The following is a 22950-nucleotide window of genomic DNA, read 5'->3' on the forward strand; positions in this document are numbered from 1 at the left end:
CAGAAACACAGGCTTAAGTGAAATTGAATGTTGCTAAATCCCTGTTACCTCATATTCGGCAAGTTACTGGAAAATTAGGGACTAGAAGTCACACACGTGGCTTTATTCACCAACCTTTTGTTGTAAGGCCTTTGAGTCTGGTGATTGAAATTCCCTGTCTTCTTCCGGCATAAACTTCACAAAAAGTGCATCGTCTAAGGTGTTCAGGTTCAGATTCTTTAAAGAACTTCCAGACACCAGATGAGCAATCTGCGTGAAGAATCTTTCTAGTTTTTCGTGTTACTTTGCCGTCTTTATTGTTGCCTTGTTTCCACCTGATGCAAGAGCCGTTTTGTTTCCTTTCCTGTTGTATATGTTGTTTCAGCACCTGGTCTTTAGTCTTTCTAATATATCCAACCAGAAGTGACCACTTCCATTCACTGCCCTTATAAAACAAGTGAGCGTTGGATTGGATGTTTTTGAAAGGTTTGTATTAAGTAAGCTGGTAACGTGATTGTTCGCAGTCTGGCCTCAGCTCTGAGCTTCTGGGAGGTAACTGCTAACCCTCGGAATGTCCTGCCTGATAAAAGTGCATTGGGTTTGGGCCACCTGGACAGTCTCTGCTAACAGTGTGGTTGATGATGTGATCTGGGGCCGTGGGGTAACAGCCCAGTCTCTGCGGGGTGGAGAATTGAGGGCAGCCACGAGGGCGGTCGGACACATCTATGTGACCCAAATGAAAACTCTGGAAACCGAGGCTGCGTGGTTTTCCTGGTGGCCCACGCTTAGCGCATGTTCACACGTCATTGCTAGGTGAAAAGCATGTGGCTCATGCCCCCTCAGGTGGAGGGAAGTAAGTGGTAGATGTCAGAAGAGTGTGTGTGTGGGTCTGTGCATGTGTGTGTTTTGTGTTCAAGGTGTGGACGAAAAATACTGCAAACCATATCAGTAAACAAAGAATGCTGAAGCCATCAAGTCATCAGTGGCTGCCGCCACCCCCCAGTGAGGACAGGCCTGCAGCTCGGCCTCTGCAGCCACTCACAATGGCACACTCTGAAGGGACTCAGAGTAAGAAAGGACAGGATACTGGCCCCAGATAGCTAGGTGCTTGTGAAAGGAATGAATTCAATGAGTCCAAACGTTTGCTCCTCCCATATATAGAAAAGCACTAAATTCTTTAACTTGAGATACCTGGTTTTCTTCAGTTAACAAGTGATCTTTTAATGTTCCACTACCTGGTCTTTGCTGTAAAACTCCTATATATCCTGGCTTCTCCACTACCTCTTGGGAACAGTCCCTCAGAGCCATCTGAGAGGCTGTCATCCTGGGCTCAAAGGGGTTCGAGTCCTCATAAACGTCCGCCAAATAAAACATCACTCAACTTTTAGGCTGTGCACTTATTTCAGTCGACAAAGGCTTGGTTCAACTGGATGCAGTTTTCTGTGTTAGTCTTGTGTTTCTTGCGAACAAAATCATGCCTAAGCAAACAGGAAATTTGTGCTGTGCTGTGGGATCAGGCCTCAGAAGATGGCTTCTCTCTTGCTCTCTGTACATGGCCCTGCCAGGCCCTGCCTCACCCTTATCTTGTGCACATAAGTGCCTCCCGTCCTAAGCTGGAAGTTTAATCAGTAACTACCTGTGTGATTGGTCCAACTCCCACCTAACAACCATTCTAGCCCTTAGACAAGAATGTTCCAGTACCTTCGATCACTTGGTCATTGACAGGAAACAGCAGCGCTCACCCCAGTCCCCCTGACCCCTTCTGACATCCTGGCCCATAACAGCCTCCTCCTCCCCTGTGTAGTGAAGATTGCTGCTGTGTTCCGCCTGTGGTGGGCTGTCCACGGTGGGGTGTCCCTCCAGGACCTTTACCCCCGACTTGTAAGATTCCCTGTTCAATGAATCATTGATGTCTCTGTCACTGCCTCTGGGTTGTTTCTTTACCTGCTGGGCAATTACAAGGGTTGCAGGATTACAGGGCGCAGCCCAACATATGCACATATTTCCTTATTTACACTGGAACAAAATCACATTTTCAAAAATAAGGCTTAAAGCACAGACTGCACTGTACAGAGCAGTATCTAGGTACATATTGAAATATTTGTAGATGCAAATGCACACAGCCACATACTCATTTATATTCCCTATAACTCCAGCCACGGGGTGGGGCAGGGCGGCCTTGTAGCAATGAGTGCAGTTATCACTCAGATCTCAGAATCTAAATTCCTCTAAAAGGAACCATGAGTTGGAGAAATGGCTGATTTCAGAGCTGGAACAGAGAAAGTGTAAAATGAGTACGTGTCAGAGAGTTGTAGGAATCAATCTGAATAAGCAACTGCTGGCCAAATAGGGGACAGTTTGTAAGTTTTCAGTTCTAAGTTTTCAGATCTTGCATCCAGGAGCCGAAGACTGACTTCCTCAGTGACGCTTAAGCTCATCTTGACAAGATTCCAAGACCTCGGAAACAGAAGAAAAAATCTTCAGAGTTTCCAGAGAGAAGAAAAGTGTATGTGATTTCCCTAGGAATGGTTTTATAGGACTATGTCAGTTACCTTTTCTAAAACTCAGTTCTTTAAAACGTATCCTCTAACATAAGACAATAACTTGATTTAAAAAAAAAATAGTGAATACATAGTAAGTAACAATTTATTTGGATTGAATACAGACTAAATATGAGGAGTGTGTGTGTGTGTGTCTGTGTGCTCGTTATTAAAATGAATTCTAACCACCAAAGGAAAAAGAGTCAATGACAAATTGCTTTATTTTATAATAACATTATAATTCACTGAAATTTTATACAAAACAGACTTTGGTCCAGATAGTATTTGAGCTCTTGTTGCAAATGGTCAACATGCAAAAGAAATTAAGCATAAGAATATTCAAATAAAGACATAACTTTATTAACCTGACCATTTTTTAAATGAAGAAAGTACTGCCAAAAACAATCATATGACTGCTTTACAAACCTATTTCTTTCTTATTTCTTATATAGATTTTTAACATAAATTATTATTTCATTGGCTTCAGTTTTATACATTTGGGACTGAAGACATAGTATGTACTTTAAGGAACTGACAAAATTAGAAAGTATTGGTTTCTTTATAAATCCTCCTCTATGTGGGAAAAAAAAAAATACAAGAAAAGATGTGGAATGTTCGCCCTATACCCACCTCACTGGCGAGAGTAATCTGAGGGTTCTGTATAGAATCCATTTGACTATCTGTTTCATGAATCACATTTCTGCAACTAGATAGTCATTGGATACCAAGAGACAGCACTAGGTTATGTTAAAACATTTTCACACTGGACATTTGGGGCTCAGGATCTATCCATCGAGTCCATATTTTCAATGGGTGCTGCCTTTCTGTTTTGATTCTGGATCATGGGAAGAGGTGAGGCACCAGAATGGTTTTTAGATCTCAATTTCCTGATGGCTGTGGCTGCCATATTCCTGGAAATGATAGTCATGTTCTGTCCTCTGAGGGACCTTAAAAAAAAAAAAAAAAAAAAGATTAGGGCACTTTCTAGTTTCTTTCACTGGGCCTGTCCGAGGTTAGTATCGAAACAAAGATATGTTCTGTAATTATTATTCAAGCTTAGAAAGAACTGAGAATAAAAATTGTTTGAGCTGGGAAAAACTATAAGAACAAAAATCTTTATCCCACCCACCCTGACGATAGTCTCTTTCCCAGACCTGTTTGCTCTGAAAAATCCCATTGAACACATCCATGTATCTATCACTCTTAAATAATTTGGGAGAAAAAATGTCAATGAAATAAAGAGGTAGAAACTGGAGGACTGAAAGAGGCTGATATTTTGTTATTCATTGAGCCTCTTGTTTTACTGACATTCTTCAGCCTCACATGTTCCACCTGTTTTGTCTACTTTTATTTATTTTTTTTAGGGCGTGGTGGTGGAGGTAATTAAGTTGGTTATTTATTTATTTATTTATTTATTTATTTATTTATTTATTTATTTATTTATTTATTTATTTATTTATTTATTTATTTATGTAATGGAGGTACTGGGGATTGAACCCAGGACCTCATCATGCTAGACACGAACTCTCTCACCCTACCCCCCTGTTTCGTCTACTTTTATATGTGGTGTAAAATCTCACATGACCGCCCAAGTATTCCTATGTTTTTATGAGGAGCTTTTTTTCATTGCTCTTGGAGGAGTGAGAGAGCCTTTGCCAACTACAGTCGGTCTTTTTCCTCCTCTAGTTTCTGCTCTGGAAAATACTGTAGGCTCTGATTTTATCTTTCTGGACGCATTACCTACTGTCTCAGTTCCTCTCTATAAACAGGGAGTTCGGTTTCATCGCGGGGATGCCGCACAGACACCTAGACTTGGTGGGCAAAACTCTCCCTAGTGTCGTCACCGTGTGCATCCTTGATTAGAACACTCCAGTACCTTCCAGTAAACGGAATCATCATAGCAGTCCTCGTCGGCCGGCGGCCCCCAGACGGGTATCCTTAGAATCAAACCTTGGCAGGTGGGGAGAAGAGCAGTCATGTTACGATGCGGAAGAGGAAAACCCGCTTGCCGGGTAATCGAAATACTGTTAGAAAGTCACCCCCCTGAGCTTACCTGATTCCTGCCAGAAGTTTAGAAAAATTACAAATTTACCGATCGATATGTTTCTTAACGTCTACTACGCTGAGAGCACGAGGTACAGGGAAACGTTAACTTTTTATGCTCACCTGTGATTAGCCCGCCGCCAATTGCTGTTGCGATGGAAGTAAACAGCGCTGCCGCCTGCCGGCCCATGGAGTGCCTAGGAGGCCGAGAGACTTGAATTGTTTGTTTTGTTTTGTTTTTAATTTTATTTTTCTCCTTCTTATACTTCAAGAAACTTTTTAAAAAATGGAAGTACAGCCAGTTACAGAGACGCCGGCAAACAGATCTCATCTTCTGAAAGCGTGCACGCCCGCCACCTTCCGGCCAGAGTGCAGCATGACACACCAGCAGAAACATTTGTTAACAAGTTTCCTTTTATTTCATCATGTATTTATTTTCTTTGAAACTCTGATCAACGTTCAAAAATTCTTATAAGCACTTAAGCAAGAACCACCTTTTTCTTTAGGGATGATGAAAAGAGCTTCCTTAGAATGGGTTTCGAATTTTCTAGAAATGTGGCACCAGGGTCTGATCTGCGATCTGAAATATCTATTGAGTACTTGCTGTGTGCCAGCTTCCCTTCCAGGCACTGAGGGTCGAGCAACATAGAAACAAACATGAGCTGCCGTCACCTCTCTTTTCCCCATTTCCCCCAAAATAATTGTGATGAAATTAAAAAATTGGAAAAGCTGATTTTAGCATGGATAGTAGGGACAACTCAATAAATGTATCTTTGTATCTTAGAACTAGTTACCTTCAAATGAAATGAGTGAAAAAATGCCTTATAATTTGGGGAACGGAAGAATATGATAAAACTACTGAAATGCATTAGGGTGTTACGGAGTGACAAATGAACTAGGAATGCGGAAATCTCCTTAAGCACAGTGCCTCACTCTGAAAAGGCAATTAACAGAGTTGAAAGAACGGATGAGCGACTGCAGGAAAGCAAACCGCTGGACCTAGAGATTCTGTCGTTTCTTCCTCATCGTTCAAAGGAAAGAATGCACTGAACTCAGATTTCCTCCCCCCCCCCTTATTTGAAGGGTTCAGTTTTTTTTCTACTACAGAAAAAATGATGCACAAAACACATGATCACTGTAAAAATATTCAAAACCACTAATTAAGAAAGAGTAGGGAAACAGTTTAATTTTCCTCCAATCCTTTCAGTTTAAATATGTAAAATATAAACAAGTATTGTTATAAAAACACAGTTATGTCACGATACTGATTTTCCCATTAAATCTTTTTTTTTGTTGAGAGGGGAGGTAATTAGACTTTATTATTATTATTATTATTATTACTATTACTATTACTACTACTACTACTACTACTATTATTATTATTATTATTATTATTATTATTATTATTATTATTATTATTATTTTAATGGCACTACTGGGGACTGAACCCAGGACCTTGTGCATGCTAAGCACACGCTCTACCAGTGAGGTACACCCTCCCCCCCCATTTAATCTTAATGTCCTTTTATGTCAGTAAATGTAGATCTGGATCATAATTTTAATTGCTACAGAGTATTACACTATACAAATATACTGTAGTTTTTGGCCTACAGATTGGATATTTAGGTTTCTGATGTTTCCTATTTTAAAATATGTTTCATATTAAAACATGTTTCATATTTAAAATTTTTTAAGTATTGTTATTCATTAAATCTTTATCCTTTTGATAACTGAAAAATAACTGGTTTTAATTCGCATTTTTTAGTTACTAGTGAGGTTGAATATTTAATACATACTTAACTAATCTGATTTTCTTCTTTTGTAAACTGCTGTTAATTTGGCCAAGATCTTTTACAATATTAAAAGATATTTTTGATGAAACATACTCCATGATAAAATAGGCTTGGAAAGCACTGGGGTAAACAAAATTAACAGCACTATTAGAGTTAGGCTGCCATAATTTGCAAAAATGTCTCTTAAGTATATCAACTTCTCCTTGTTCTAGGTTTGCCAAGAAACCTGATTTCAGTATTCTTATCAGACCCATGTAAGTAAATAGACTTGGCTCATAGACAAAGTATTTTCTCTGCTATGTGAGATACGTGTGAATCCACACATGTGGATGGTGCCTTCCAAGGCTTGCCTCCCTCAACTCCCCCTGAATGAATTAAGAAGTTGTTGTTAAGCCTGAATAACCAAAGACTAGACTCTCAATGTCGGGAATCTCAATTTTGGGAACCTACCCAAAATCTGGCCTGCCAGTGAGACCCAGCTAGATAGACTTGTTTTATTGCATCTGTGGAGCTGGTCCAGGCATGCTGCTCAGAAATTCCTCCGTTCCTAATCCTGAGGCACCTCTTAAGAGTTTGCAGAGTATTTACACACTGCAACACTTAGGAGTTGAACTCATTAACTCAAGCTTTTGTCATGCTTGGTTTGCATTAAAATACATTAGTGTTTGGTCTCCACCCTTTGTTGGGTCCTGGAAAGAACTAAAGGAGATGTGGATATTTCTGGGGTTGTCCTCCAAATTTGCAAAAGGAATTAAGAAAAAAAAAAAAGAAAGAAAGAAACAGGTGAACTATACCCAGGAAGGAGGAATTAAATTTTCTATTCAGTAGAAAATAAGATTCAGCAAATTTTTCAAGTGTTTATCATTACTGGTCCTAACACGGTTATTTTTTCATCTGCTAAAATTGAAGAGAAACGTTCTTTTCAAATTCTGCGACTCCAGCCAGTGGTCTTGTTGAAATGTTTTCAAGCACACGTTTACCTTTTCTCCATGCTTTTAACTGCCTTTAAAAATTGGGCATTTTGATTCCTCCTGTGGTACTTCCTGAGTGACTGGGACTCTGGTCTTCCCAGCTGTTTTGCATGGATGACATTTATATCAAATTGTTCCTATTATTGCCTAAAAAGGTCAACTGATGGCTTATGATATCACTTCCATTCTCCTGAATTTGACTGATGGCTATTCCTCCTCTGACCACGTTAAATAAATAGTGATTCCAACTTGGGGAAGAATCTAGGTCTTTTAGAGCCTAGAAGGGATTTTAGAGACTTAATAATACAATTCTCTCATTTTTCGGGTGAGAAAACTGAGAACCAGAAAGATTGAGTGGCTTCTCAAAGACCATAAGCACTTGGTAGCAAAGTTGGAGACATACGCTGGCCTTTGTGATACCCCAGATCCAGCTGCTTTCCACATTATGCTAACTCGCTCTTCTTTGTGTGGACTGGATGGAGAGGTTGCTCAGTGCATCACATATGCCCATGGCACCTGATTTTGGTGGGACTGAGTAAAGAGAAAGCCTACTGTAATCTGACTGTGATGAGCACATTGTCCTATCAGCTAGGAGACAGTTACGTGTGGCAGAGAAATTTAAATTAAGACCATTCACTAAAAAAAAAAAAAAGATCATTAATAACGTTGGTTAAAAAACATCTTCCAACACAACTCTATTCTCTCGGTTGTGTCTCTTTGGCTTCAACAAGGACACTTCTTACAAATGGGGTCTGCACAGCTAAAGAAAAATCTCTGATCACTGAGTTTCTCAAAGAGTGAGATTAAAAAAGCACTTGGAAAATCCCTCCTTGCACTCACCTGTCAGTTTCTCCCACAGCTATGGCCAGGATGCTTGCGAGGCCTCCTATCACACCAGGTAAGCCATGCAGGTTGTGGACCCCACATGTATCGTGGATCCTCAGTTTAGTGGTGAACAATGGCTAGAATTGTGAAAAGAGGATACTTTATTATTTTGATAGCTGTAGAGAGCTCTGTAACTGAAGTAAATGAGCATGCAGGAAAGATTTATCTGCAGTTCCCGGTTCACATCTGAAACCCACTTACAACAAAGAATCGGAACACACTGGTGGCAAAACCGCTCACTTTAGTCTTAGGTAGACAGATTGAAGGTGTGTGACTTCAAGTCCTACTCATCCTTCCTCACTGATGATATCCTAAATCCCCTGAAAAAGGGCTCAGAGTCCTTAATTATACAAAACAAACACCACGAACAACAAAACCTTTCAAGGAACTCCCTGGAGGAAAGTAATACAGCTACTTAATGTTCAGACCATGCTAAGTTAACACATAACTTAGTAGCCGATATCCACAAAGGAAGGCAGGAAAGAGGAGAAACCACGGGACCACTGACACGCAGGCGATATTTCAACTGCAGGCAAAGGAAGGCAAAGGATCCCCAGCCAAGGAGAGGTGCACAGGAAAGGGCTTTTCATAACTTCTCTCTGCTGGCGGGATGTGAGATGATGGGGCAGATCCAACGTGTGACTCAGAGTGCCTGTTCATACTTACGGTCAGGTACTTGAACCCGAGCACCGAGACAATTCCTGCAATGCTCCCAATGAGCATAGAGAAGTAGGGGTGAACCACCATGTCCGCACAAGCGCCCACAGCCACGCCTCCGGCAAGGGTAGCATTCTGAATGTGAACCTGTGTGCGGCACAGAAACGTGTGCGAGGTGAGCTGAAAGGGGCAGGGTCCATAGCAACCTTGGATTCAGTGGTTCCCAGGAACACTCTTCAGTTGGAATGGCTGTGGATTCTTTTTTTCTTTTAATATGTATTTTTATGGAAGTATAGTCAGTTTACAATGTTGTCAATTTCTGGTGTACAGCACAGTGCTTCAGTCATACATGAACATACATATATTCATTTTCATATTCTTTTTCACCATAAGTTACTACAAGAGATTGAATATAGTTCCCTGTGCTGTACAGTAAGAACTTGTATATCTATTTTATACATAGTAGTTAGTATCTGCAAATCTTGAACTCCCAATTTATCCCTTCCCCCCTCTAGATCCTTTTTTAAGAAGAGGGTTCTTTGTAATTCCAGAAGGTCTTCCTTCCCAGTAGTTGACATCTGGTATCTTTCTTGTAGGGTTCCTTGGTTGTACATGGAAGAGAGGTAAATGAGACCAATGTGGGGAAGGATGTGAGCAAATCAAAAGAACGCATAGTGGGAGGGTGAGAGGGTTTACAGCAATTATTCTGGCAGTGTTCTGCCTCTTTATGCAGCTTTGGAATGCATTTGTGGTTTCCATGGGCCGAAAGAGGCTCATGGATGCTGTGTGCTTTGCAGAGTTCATGATAGCCCAGTAACCAAAGAGGGGATATAGAGACATTGAAACGTACACATCACTCATCAAAGACAATAGCTTTTGCAAGTGTCACTGTACTGAGAACAGCTGAGGACAGAGGAAAGAGTAACCAGTTCCCATTTACCAAAATTCCTTGGAAAAATCATATTCCGGCTGTTCTGCTTGAGGAGGAAGGGTTATCAGTACTTTTAAAAGAGAACCACAGAGCTGTACATGTGCAGTTGCTTCTTTTATTGTTTTCAGTTTTCTTTCAGGAAACTGAAATACACGTCCTTAGCTACACTTAGAAATATTACAATATCCCTTTTCTCCCTCAGCTTAGAAAAGAAGAGTGGTTGCTTTGAGAATTATTCCTTCTCCGCCATTTCTCTCTACTCATAGGCGAGAAACTCAAAAGACCATTTTGGGGGGTGGGATTTAAACAATGCTTTATTTTGAGTTAGTTTTAGACCTGTAAAAGTTGCAAAACTATTGCAGAGAGTTTCCACGTATACCACACCCAGTTTCCCCCAATGTTAACGTCTTACATGATCCCAGAACTAGGAACTTAGCATTGGCGTAACACTGTTAAAGACCTGATTAGAATTTCACCAGTGCCCCCACCAACATCCCTTTTCTTTTCCAGAATCCTGCTCCAGGTCCCACATTGCATTTAGCTGTTACTCCTTTGAGAGAAATTTGCTGGTAGAAAATTACAATCACCTTGTACTCTCCCCATCTCTTTTTCTACTCTTGAAAAGCCCTGTTTCTAGGAAAGTATTTCTAAGAAATCGGGGACCTCTTAGCTGTATCCTTAAAGAAATACGGTTCAGATCTTTGATTTTTGCACGACTATATTCCCTACTAGGCTGTAAATTCCTTGGTCACACTTTTACATTTGCCAGGGTACAAATTTGAAGAAGTGAATGGTTCATGCTGTTTTCAAATGATTCTCCAAGGTCTGCCGTGCTGCGATTGGTTCTGGCAGCTCGGCAGTGATGCAGAAGTGAGCCACGCATCCGAACAGCCATCAGGGGTGCTTAGTGAAACTTCCACGGGGGTTACCAGACCACTTACCATATTGAGCCTGTTTCCGGGCTCAAGGAGGCTGGAGAACGCGAAGACGCTGACGACGCAGGCAGCCAGAGAGAAGTACGTGTTCACCATGGCCCTGTGCTGGTTGACTCCAGGGTCAGCGATGGCTGAGTTAAAGCTGGGCCAGAATATCCACAGGAAGAGCGTCCCTGCAGTAAACCACACAAAGGGCTCTCAGTTCTGCATATGGAAGAGCATCCAGGGCACTGACAAGGTATCTCTACTTTGAGGCTTTGCTGCATAAGAGCTGGGGGAAAACTGGGGCACCGAGCCAGCATGCACAAAAGTAGGACTCAGAGTAGGACGTTCCTTGTAGAGCATCTTCGTGTCTGTGTCGGCGTTAATGTTCCCTTGTGTCCAACCAGACAGACAAGAGTCAGGCAGGTTCACCCCACTCACCGATCATCGCGAAGATGTCCGAGTGGTACACAGACTCCTCGTTGGGATGCCTTTTTCTCAGTGTTGGTCGGTACAAGACACCAGCTACAGCCAGACCGAAGTAGGCTCCAAAGGCGTGGATGGTCATTGATGCTCCAACGTCAGAGGCCTGGGGGGGGCAAAACATTCACGTAAGTAGAGCCGAAACTCTCTGCAGGAGAAAGGCCCATTGCTTCCCTGGTTAAACAAACTAACAAAAAAAGATCCAGAGAGAGAATGAGTGTGTCAGAGAAAGGGAGTGAAACAGGATAGGGAACAAGAAAAAGCACGGGGTTTGGAGCCACATAGCACTGACTTTCAGTCCTGGGTCAGGCGCTGCTTTGGTGTGACTTTAGACAAATTACTTCTCTGAGTCTCCAGTTCTGTAAAACGGGGAAGCATTACCCAGCTGATATAGCTGTGGTGCGAGTTAGGTGAGACCATGTGTTCAAAGTGCTAGGTCCTCAGTGGATATCTAAGACATTTTACGTTTCGTCTGCAGGTTAGGGAGATTCTCAGCAAAATAGGATGCACTGGACTCGATCGAAGCAAATGTGATTTTTGCATTCGGTTGACCTTGCAGTGAAACCTCACTTCACTGCAGCTCAGAGACTTGAAGCTTCACAAAGTCTGAGTTGTTCCCATCTTTCTTCACTCGGCTGTGATGGTGGGAAGACCAGCAGAGGGCCAGGATTCATTTGAAGAAATATATTTGAGGTCTCTCTCTAGGACACTGAATAGATTTGATCCCATCTTCTACATTTCCTGTCTCTAGAGGGAAAGTTCAGAGCGCCAAAGCCAAGACATCGCCCTGTGCTTATTAAGATAGGAAAATGATACACATGTATTCATTTATTTAAGATTTTCATACTTGATAAACTCCTCTGTACCTTTCAGGTCCCGCTTAGCTGTCACCTCCTCAGAGAGGCCTTCCTTGATTCCACAAACTAAATTAGGTCTTACAGCTATACTCTCAGCCCCCCCATTTCATAGCATGTACTGCAATTTATAATAATATTTGTGTGTGTGTGTGTGTGTGTGTGTGTGTGTGTGTGTGTGTGATTCTATGGGTAGGTGGTGGAATGCATGATAATTTGTCATTGAATCACTAACATATGACAACAGAAAATTGTCAGAAATATTTGTTACTAAATTAAACGCTCTATAGAACCATAAACAAAATACTGGAGAGTGCCTAGGAATATTCTATTTCTTTTCCTCGGGGGGAAGTCAATGAATTTTTCATGGAGGAGAAGAAATTTGATCTAAGCTTTCATAAAAGCCTTTGAAAGGGCTGTTCACTTCGTAGTTGAAGTAAAAGCAGGAATTAATCATTGATAGAACATATTTTAATAAAAAGAGTGGTAGAGCTCGACAGTTCTGGATTTGAGTCCAGATTCAGGCAAGTAAGTCATTTAGCATCTGTGATGATCAGTTTTATGATGTGTAAGTAGTCACAACATAATACCGACCTTACACTGTTGTGGTGACGATGAAATTAGGTAATGCTTATAAAAACTCGTGGTTTACAGTAGGCACTCAAGTGAGGACAATTATTACTGCTTGCTATGGTATCGCTGTCACCAAGATTCGTCCCTGCACGTGGTGGGTGTCCAGTACGTGTTGCGATCAGAAGTGATGCTCAAAGCTAGGAAAGTGGAACTCTCCTACGCCTTACCAAAAGTCTCTCGCCAACCACGTACTCATTGCCAGCAAAGACAGCGATTTCTATAATTGTCATGATCAGCATTTGCACAGGACTCGTTTTTCCCAGGACAGCTCCAAAAGAAATCAGAACTGTGGCTGCACTGAAGTCGGCGTTTATCATGCTGAGGGAGAAAGAAGGCACTGAAGAATTATGCACACCCAAAACGTGAGCGTTGTAACGGACCAGCGTGCAAGGCCCCTCTCCCCACCTGTCCCCATGAGGTGCTTCTCCCAGGCCGACCCTCATCCTCTCCCACCACCTCGCCCACCCCTACCCCCATTCGCCAGATAATCCTCTGTTGCTCCAGCATTTCCTTTATTTTAACCTATCTGTTCTCTATCTCATTTAGGGTTTTACCCTATTTTTGGCCATTGGATACATGAATTGTGTTCTAGGGTGTCAACGTTTCAAAAACAAATCTCAGAAAAATTACCAGTGGAGGATTTTTCCTTCCTGTAGCTGCGGTGGAAAAAATATAATAATTTTATAGAAGGGGATTTCTTACACCCTGAGGGTCAAATCAGAGAGGATATAGACATGAATGAAAGATCCAGCTCAGGAGAGCAAGGCGGTGATTGAGATCCTTGGATTCCCAAGGATTTTTTTTATCATCGAAAGGAGACAATGTGCAAGCTAGTTCAGAGGCTGTCAAGAGACCAAATAGGGAAACAATTGCTCTGAAAACACAATGGCTGGAAAATAAGCGATGCTCACTTTCTGATTCCAACGCGCGTTTTCTTTCCGTTGCTGTACAGGTAGCCCTGGACAAGGGTGCCCCACTGGAGACCCAGAGCAGCAATGAGCAGGTTGATGCCCACACTGCTGAAGCCATATTTCTTCAGGAAGGTCATGACAAAGCCAAACCCAGCAAATATCATAACATGTATATCTTGGAATACTGCAAAAGAGCAGAGGGGGAAAAAAAAAACCCCGTATAAGGGGAGCACTAAGAAAGCATTCCATCATAGTGTATTCCATTTATTAGGTGCAACATCCTTTTCAGAAAACACTCCAAAGGCAGAGTTAACTGGGCAGCCAAAGATGCGGTTCCAGTGCCAGCTTGGCTCACTTACCAGCCATAATAAGACCTTGGGCAAGTTATTCGGTGTATGAGCCTTTTCTTGGAAGCCTATGCACTGTCATACCAGTGTGTCTTTTATGCTCTCCTTGAAGCGTTTTCCATTAGTTTCCACCCGAGGAAACCTTGGCAAAACACAGTGCAAGCGTGAACCACTCTTGCAGCCTTCCCCAGTGCTTCCAGGGAAAATGAGTATTTCCGCTTGTCTTTCCTAAACCTCAGCTTTAGCGCGTGTCACGTTGCATTACCACCTATCTCACAGGCGCCACGCTGTAACCGTTATTTGGTGAGATGTCCATCTCCTGCGCTAGATTGTGAGTTTCCTGATTGGCGGGATTAAGACATATTCATCCTTTGCTCCCCTGAGTCTGTCATAAAAGCCTACAGGCAGGAAGAGAGGGAGTAACGACTAAATGAATGAGCCTGCAGTGTTTATTTGTCTATCAAATGGGTGTCCTGGCATCAGCCCTGGAAATCTTACCAGATCATTATTCAAGTCATATGGGATAATGTCCTCTGTTGACACTTTCTAAACCAATGTAAGGAGGGCTATATCCTCTTGAGGAACAAATACTTGACCTGCTGTCTGGAGATGTAGGCTGAGGTTCCCCAGTTCTGTCACATGACTATGTGACATTGGACAGATCATGTGTTCTCTGGGGGCTTCTGTGTTCTCATCTGCAGTACTGAAAAGGCTCTATTTCACAGAGTAACTCTGAGTGGGATGATAACCTCTGTGGGAGGGAGTATGCAGTAAAGCGCTGTATAAGTAAAACGTATGATCAAACGTTGGTAAAAACACAGGCTCTTCCCTCAAGAAACTTACAGCTTAGTTGCCAAGACATATGGTAGGCTGAACCACATGAAATTGACATTTTTGCATTGAAACTGCCAATGAAAACAGTTTGACTATTGGCGATTTCTTAGGGTTCAACCTATCATATATGCACAAAGCAAACAGATCAAACTGGGAACAAACATAAAACCAGAGAGAAAAAAAGAACATTTAAATGTTGAATTAATGTGAGCCATTGTGGCCAGAGGTTTAAGTGGAAGGAGGCACAAGGGGGGACATGCCTAGAAATTGATCTCAGAGGAAACTAATATTAGAATCCAATTAATTTGATCAAAGGGTGGAGTCAGGATTTGAACCCAGGCTTGACTCCACCAAATTGTCCCTGCACTGAGCAATGGTAGGGGTGTAAGGATGATCAAAACAACGTGTTGGCCGCCCAGGCACTCAGCCCAGTCTCTCCTCATTGGCTCTCTCTGCTTCTTTTCTACCATCAGGCTTAGGAGACAGTGTGTTTGAGATTGGAGACCATGCCACTCCGGCTTGTCTACTGTAAGGGGGGCTGTGATGCACAGCCCAGATATGCCCTGTGGGACTTGGAATATTTATTCCTTCTGTTTCCTCTGGCTGCCGGGAGTGCTGCTGGGTGACAGCTCTCAGTTCCCTCTGGTTAATACCTTTGTCTTGTCCAGGTCATGACCCTTCCCTTGGGCAGCCTGCGCCCAATGACGGGTTCACAGAAGCATCCCCTTGCCTTGGGAAGGGCCGCCTGAGGCTCGGCGATCCCAGTCTCAGAGTTCCCCGTGGGGTCCGCCAAGGTTTCTTTCTCTGCCCAAACCTGCTGCTGCACTACTGTGGGGGTCCATCGTAAGGCACCCCCCCCGAAACCTCGTTTCAGATGAATGTTGCTCTTAGTCTGTAGCACCTCCCCTGTGGGCGCCCCTCGTCTCTGCAGAACTTCCCTGACTTTTTTCCCTGACACAACTCGTATACCACATTTTTTTCCTCAAACTTTGTGAAGTAAATTGGATAAGCCAATCTGCGGCAGAGATCACACCTGGAAGTGGATAAAGATGTTATCTTTCCAAAGGTGCCCATAGTTGGAAAGGGCTAGTTGGAGGTGTGGGGACTTACCCTACAATCTTATGCTATGACGAATACCAGGACAGACACCAGTTGGCGTCATAGGCTGAATCTCTGGGGTCCTTCAGTGGTCTAGAAGCTAGTCTGACTTTGTATGCGTGCAGCAAATGTAAGAATAGGGAGAATGTGAAAGCCGGACCAAACTTCATGAGTCAGGTTCACAGAGCATTGCTACTCTGGACCCCATCCTCACAGTGAGCTTTTGGTCATTTTATTGTTCTTTGGCGCCACTTCCTGAGAGTCAGCATGAGGAAGGTAGAAAGAAAAACAGATCTAAAGATTCTCTTTCCTCAGCAGCTTTGGGGGAGGTCTCAGAGAAGAGGATGCTGCAGGGTTTTTTTTTTTTTTTCTTTTCCCTAGTGAGATAATGCAGATATGCAAAAAAATCTGACTTATCTCCCCATATGGGATGTCAACCCTCATCCCACGTCTACCCAGAGAAGTTCAGTATTGGGATTTGATCTGACCTGCCAATGGGCAATTGTCAACTAACATCAGCCTGTTCAACTTTTGAAACATAGGGGACCATATGCATTCATCTTCCTTTACAAATTGTTTTGCCACCATTTAATTTTTATACGTAAACATTTGATTTAGATCATAGACTAAGTGAGAGTGGAACTTAGAGGACACGCATGACTCTTACTAACAGGTTATGACTTTGCTAAACCTTTCTGGGACTCAGTTTTCTTGCCCTGAAGGAACGGTTGGGACTGGATGAAATTCCAAGCGTCTTCTCTCTCCACAACCCGTTCTGTTTATTTTATTTTGTTTTTAGGTCAGACTCTAAGATCCAGAGAAGTTAGGTGAGTTGTTGAAAAATCATTAAGCTAAAATAAAGATAAGAATCCAGTCTTATTGACTTCACTTTTTTTTTTTCATTACACTGAGTTATTTTTCTAAACGTTCTTGTCTTTTTTCCTAGAGTACTCTTGCTCCTGGAATCTGCTGATTATAAAATGTGCAGTAACCAACTAATTTAAAAATCGTTTTAACTAATTTTGTGATGTCTCACACTGAGAGTGATAATTCTTCAGATTCTTTCTCCCTCCCCCTTTGATGGAAAACCAGACATTTTTTTTATTTTATTTCTAATTTTTATTGTACAAATTTTTCATACATATAGAAAAGTAGAATAGAATGGTGGACACTCACGTATCCATCACCTAGATTTAAGAGCTGTTAGCATTTTGCTCTATATCTGCTTCATCTACTATTTGTTCTTATTGAAATATTTTGGGGTAAATTACAGACATCACATCTCACTCCTAAATACTTAATGTATCCCTAAAAATTCAAGGACGTTTTCCTACACAATCACACCACCATGATCATGCCTAGCAGATAATCATAATTTCTTATTATAATATAAGAACCTATATTCATATTTTCCTAGTTGCCCCCAAAATATCTCTTACAGCTGATGGAAAACCAGACATGTTATAGGGAAGGAGGAATGTCTGTATTAGCTGTGCTCCAATGTTTTTCCCTCCCGCTAATCTAATTCTTGTTACCGCTTTTCGCCACAAGGGGGCTAAAGAACCTCATCTATTATTTAAGTCGCTGAAGAGGGTTTACAAAGTGGTGAAGGCGCTTGATGGGTAATGATCCTGTGTAAAAGGGATGGATAGACTTCTAGGAGCATTTTATAATAAAGTAAAAAAAAAAAAAACCCTGTAGTGTTAGACTTGTGTGCATGGAAGTAATTAATGTCCATCATTGTTGTAGTTCAAAAGTTGTACACGGAGTGATTTATTCCACGTCCCAAGGCAAGCATGAATAAAATTAGGTTAAATGTAAAAAGAAAAAAAAGGTATGGATAGAAAGGTTTATAAACAATTAGGATGTTGTATTATCTTTCATGCTGCTGTAGGAATTTTTTTGTGGGTAGGGACTAGGGAGAGGGCTATGAGTTTAATTTTCTGGTCTCAGACTCAGCCAATTGAAGGAATAAAGCATCCTATCTATGGAAGGAAAAAGAAATTTCTTTCGTGGCTGGAATGTTTGTGAAGTCTTGTGACAGATTTTAAGGACTGCCCAAACTTGTCTAAATCAGATACTCCCAAGAGTGCGCAATTTTCGCGTCCAGAGTCAACTTGGCAACGTCTGGAATTTTTGTTCTATATTTTACTGCCACGTTCATCCTGGACTAGGATATCTTATAGGTCCTGATAATTCATCATCTGTAAAATGCAACTGATTATTCCAACTTTCCCTCTACCACCACCAACCAACCAACAAAATGAAGCAGAATCCTCTTTCCCCTCTATTTTCTATACCAGTCTGCTGCCTAGAATGCCTTCTCCAGCCCATAGCCAACACTTTGTTAACCCGGCCGACTTCTGGGCACCCTTCGAGAGCCAGATGCGCCGCACGATGTTGCCAGGCTCGGCTGTCACCGTGTGCGGGTCCCTCTGGCCTTATTTCATTTGCTCCTGTGCTCGTCTGTCTCATTCCTCTCTGTGCCACTTATCATTTATTCAGAGAGTCTACCCAGGGGACACTGGCAGGAAGGCACTCCTAGGAGGAAGTGAGTGCAAGTGTGAAGACAGGAATCACGACGAAATGGCTCATCTCTAAGACACCCCCAGCAGCAAGCCTGGCTCCTGCTGCTGTTCAGCAAGTTCCTCAGTTACGCATGGATACATGGCTCACGGGGGAGGGCCACTGAGAATGCATCTAATTGGGCTCTAGGGCTCTTCATGGCCAACCCCTTGCTGGGTGCCATGGAAGCCAAAAACTGCAGAGGAGAGCTTGTTCCTCAAATGAGTTTCTCTGGGGTCAGTTGTGACCTGCAGCGTGATAGTCAGGTGTGTCCCCACAACCATGGTTTTGCCCTGGGGTGGGTGCAAATGCCGGGGCTGCGTGACATCGCTCTTTTTTTCTGCTGTTCTCAAAAGCACAGCAAGAATGCGAGTCAGAGAGAGGGAGGGATGAAGAAACTTTTATTTGACTGGTTTTATTTAAAATTTCAATTAAAATCACATTTTATTTATTTGCGAAACATTCCTGACTTTCACTACACTGCACCTGAGAACTGTTGCTACACACTGCGAGCTCCTTAGACAAGCCCTGAGCCTTCTCTGTGCCTGAATCCGCGCACTTGGCACGGTGTGTGGGGCTCAGTGGGCACCCCGAAGTGTTTGCTGCCTTGACTTGAAGTCTGCATCTTAATGAATGAATATTCAATAATCTCCTTGGGGGAGGGTTTAGCTCAAGGGGTAGATTGCTTGCTTAGCATGCGTGAGGTCCTGGGTTCAATCCCCAGTACCTCCATTATAAATAAATAAATAAACAAACAAACAAACAAACAAACCTAATTACCACCCCCACAAAAAAATAAAATTAAATAATCTTCTCACCAGTGACTTATGCTCTTAAATAAGTTTTGTGTACCTTGATTCTTTGAAATATAGGAAAAAATATATACGTAGAAGAGTACAGTCATGTAGTTTCTAGGGCTGTTCTACAAAATATTTCACAGGAATAATATAACTAAACTGGAAAATTAGTATTAGCCAGAATTTCTTTATTTCTTTATTTTTTAGTTTTCTTATTTAAAAAAATTTTTTAACAAAGGTACTGGGGATTGAATCCAGGAATTTGCACATGCTAAGCACCTGCTTTACTGCTGAACGATACCCCACCTCTAGAGAATTTTAGATCTTGAGAGCCACGTTAAGGAGGAGAGAACTTTTAATTTTGTATAGACGGGCTTATGGAGAGCACTTTGAATGAGTGAAGACTACCTTCCTCGTGAAACTTCACTTTGTGTTCTCCCTTCCTCTGCCCCCAGCCCATGTCCTGGCCTCACTGCCCTGACAGCGAGGGAGAGCTCGTGGTGTGTGAGTGTGTGTTTGCATGTGTTTAATCTGGCTTTCCTCATTGGAATATGAACTTCATGGACTTTGCTCGTTTCGCTTGTTTTGTTTTATTCACTGCCTAGAGTCTAGGGCCTTGAAGATTGCTTGACAAGAACTGGGAACTAAATAGATATTTTCTTAATGGAATCATAAACCAAATGAATTTCCATGTTCCTTGCAAGCGGAGTGTAAGGGACACGCGGTTTCTAGGCAATTGAAAAAAATGGCCACTTTTATGAATTCTTCTCTCCAACTTGGTTTTTTCCTCAAATTCTGAGTTGAAGTTTTACCTACCAGCTATGACCCTGGGACTGAGAGAATTCAGCTTGAATTATGCAAATTATGATGCTCTTAATCTTTTAAGATAATTTTATTTTGAATAACACTACACCTAGATGACTATTTTTGGCGTTTTGTCTTTACACTATACTGCAGCTCTTCCTTCACCTGTGTATAAAACAGTGGAGTCTTAGAATAAAGAGGTTTCATTTGTTTTACCTCTGAATAAGTTTGCTTGGTATATGGGAAAAATATTTCTCAAATGAATAAATGAAACGTACAAAAGCAGACGGTGCTGAACAGACTCCTGTTCCGTGCTGGTGCTCTCTAACTTGCAGACTATAAACTTATTTAATCAAGAACCTTTCAAACTAAATTGCTTTGCTGTACACCTGAAACTAACATGGTAAATCGACTACACTTCAATAAAAAAAATAAGAATTACAGGCAAAAGAAAAAAAAGAGAGAACCCGTTTGGATGTCTGTGTAGTGCAAAGAGAACTTGATTTGGAGCCTGAGTCTCTGACTCATGGTCCTAACTCTGCCCTTAACTTGCAAACGTGCATTTTAGCTGAGTCACTTAGTAACTCAAGGTCATAGTTTCTACGTGAAAATACTCCTCTTTATATAAACGCCCTCAGGAAATGCAAGAATGAGACAACAAATGTCATATTGTTTTTAAAAAGCTTAGACACATGTTCTAGAACGACGATAAATCTTACTATTTTCAAATATTTAACAAACTAACAGAATTTAACATTTACTAGATAATAAATAATGAAATTATTTGTGCCTCATTAAAAAAAAAAAAAGCCAGTCTGTATAATAGGGATATATTACCACCTCTCTGCCTGGTTAACGAGGTGATGAACGTGCCTGGCTCGTAATAGGCAGTCAGTAAATAGTAGTTTTTATTGCGATGCTAACCATTTTATAGCCTGCCCTCCCGGATGAGACACTAAATCCCTTCTTTCCTTCAGTTACCATTCGAAGGGAAGGGTTCTACTTTTAAAATATGTTAGGTGCGCACACGTTTCTTCTCGTCCCAGAGGAACAAACTGCCTTCCTCTCAGGATATTATAAAACCCTCACTGCATCCATCACGTCCTGTATTATGCTTAATACCCTTTCACATCCCTTAGGGCCCCCGCATGAAACCCAGGCTCCTCTTCTCAGTATTCCATTTTGTTTCTGCTTTTTTGCCTCCAAAGTTACCTTTGACACTTTTTTTTTGGGGAGGGGGGAAAGGGATTTTTATGCCTTGAAGAACTAGTGAGCAAGAGAAAAAGAAGGTCATTTAACAGCATGTAGGCAACACCAAAAAACTGATCAGTTTAATTTTCAGCTGCTCGTTCTGATGTTTTAATAGACACAGAGTCTATCCAAATGCATTAACTACAGAGACCGGATGCCACAACATGAACTTACAATACCCTTAGCACTCATCACTATCACAGAATTCCATGGGAGCTCCAGTGTGGAGCTCAAGCCATTACAAAGGCTTCACATTCTGAGAGAATGTGAAGAAATGTGAGAAATCCCCAAAACCCAGAATACAAAGGCAATCGCTTACTCACACGGATACAAGTCAAGGGATCCATTCATGTGCGTGCTAAGTGACTGGGTGCCGGTGATCTGATCCGTTTCATACTCAACAAATACTCCAAATAAAATAATCATGGTAACCTCCAGGCCGATGGCGATGAGAGAGAATTGGAACCTCATGTTTGTGGCAAAGGACAGAGGCACACTGAGGGCTTCGTAGGCTGTGGGAGGTTGATAAGGACAGATGGACAGCTCTGTGTGTGGAATTGGGCTGCACGTTCAAGGCACTCCAGTGACACTGCAAGAAAAAAAAAAAAGGGCAAGACTGGTGAAAACACCCCATCCACTGCGGAGAATTATGCTGTGTAACTGAATTGTTCTAAACGCCAATCTGAAGAACATACAATAGAGATTGGAAGAAGCCAGCTGATGGGAATGAGCTATGGTACCAAAGTGTCTAGAATCTTACTTAACTTCAATTTAGCAGAAACGTGGTGCTTATTGTATGCCCAGCACTGAGCTAGGCGCTATTGGAGACACAGAACAAAATACAGCACGGGTCTGTCGACTTCCGTGAGGAAGTTAACAGTCTTGTTGGGAAGACAGAAATCCAAGCTAATGATTCTGTAAAAACAGATAAGCAATATAACAGTGTTTGTAAAAGTATCGGGTAACATAAATAAGTCAGCAATTCATTTTGTCCTGGGCCGAGAATACGATTGTGAATGAAATGATATTGATCGGGAAATTAAAAAAAATAAGTAAGACTTTGCCAGTAACAAAGGAAAGAGGAAATAGCATAAGGCTTGGAAGAACATGGCATATGTGAGGAACAGCAATTGGTTAAGTAAAGCTGGACCACAGGAGAGGTGGAGGGGAGGAGGGGATAAAGCTGAAATGGGAGCTGGGCTGGGTTGTAAAGGACCTTGCGTGCGGTAACGAAACGGCTAGACGTTGAGCTCAGCCCACGGGCAGAAAGGAATACACAGCGCTCCAAGAAGCAATTGTGCTTACTGAGGACACTGTTTTTTCCTGAATCCTTATGCAGCTTCGCACAAATGTAAATCTATGCGTATACACAAATATGTTGGGGTGTGTTCTTAAAAAAAAAAAGAGCGTGGTCTTAAACAGGGACAGAATTAATCCAGTCACATGTGAAATAGATGCTAGGCTATTTCTGCTGCCAACCTGGGATTGTTATTGTAGCAGAGTAGACCTGTATTTGAGACTTTACAGCTAGCAGGTAAATGAAATTATTTTCGCTGAGCTCCATTTCCAAAAGGTTCCATTCAGAATATAAAGGAGGAGCGAGAATGTGCAAATGACCACTAGGCCAAATTCTCCATCATAAACCAGTGTTTCCAAG

At 41.9% G+C, this 22950-nt stretch overlaps 1 protein-coding gene and 1 long non-coding RNA gene across 6 annotated transcripts in view; one reads left to right on the forward strand and one right to left on the reverse strand.

The window, feature by feature from the left end:
• The window catches only part of LOC116147618 (uncharacterized), a 333894-nt gene that overhangs the window by 29741 nt on the left and 281203 nt on the right, over positions 1 to 22950 (forward strand). The window contains exon 4 of one of the 5 annotated variants that reach the window (XR_010376915.1): positions 6568 to 6609. The exons of the other annotated variants lie outside the window; for them this stretch is intronic. This is a non-coding gene — a long non-coding RNA (uncharacterized LOC116147618). The remainder of the gene's footprint in view (positions 1 to 6567; positions 6610 to 22950) is intronic. 5 annotated transcript variants of the gene reach the window in all.
• On the reverse strand, positions 2565 to 21802 carry RHAG (Rh associated glycoprotein). The gene is made up of 10 exons (XM_031434561.2): positions 21617 to 21802; positions 13598 to 13781; positions 12854 to 13004; positions 11158 to 11305; positions 10741 to 10907; positions 8878 to 9015; positions 8167 to 8288; positions 4686 to 4759; positions 4396 to 4469; positions 2565 to 3466 (listed from the first exon to the last, which is right to left on the reverse strand). The coding sequence occupies exons 1-10, from the start codon at positions 21762 to 21764 to the stop codon at positions 3392 to 3394; spliced, it is 1281 nt and encodes a 426-aa protein (XP_031290421.1). The 5' UTR covers positions 21765 to 21802; the 3' UTR covers positions 2565 to 3391.

Source organism: Camelus dromedarius, chromosome 19, assembly GCF_036321535.1.
Source record: "Camelus dromedarius isolate mCamDro1 chromosome 19, mCamDro1.pat, whole genome shotgun sequence".
Lineage (NCBI taxonomy): Eukaryota > Metazoa > Chordata > Mammalia > Artiodactyla > Camelidae > Camelus > Camelus dromedarius.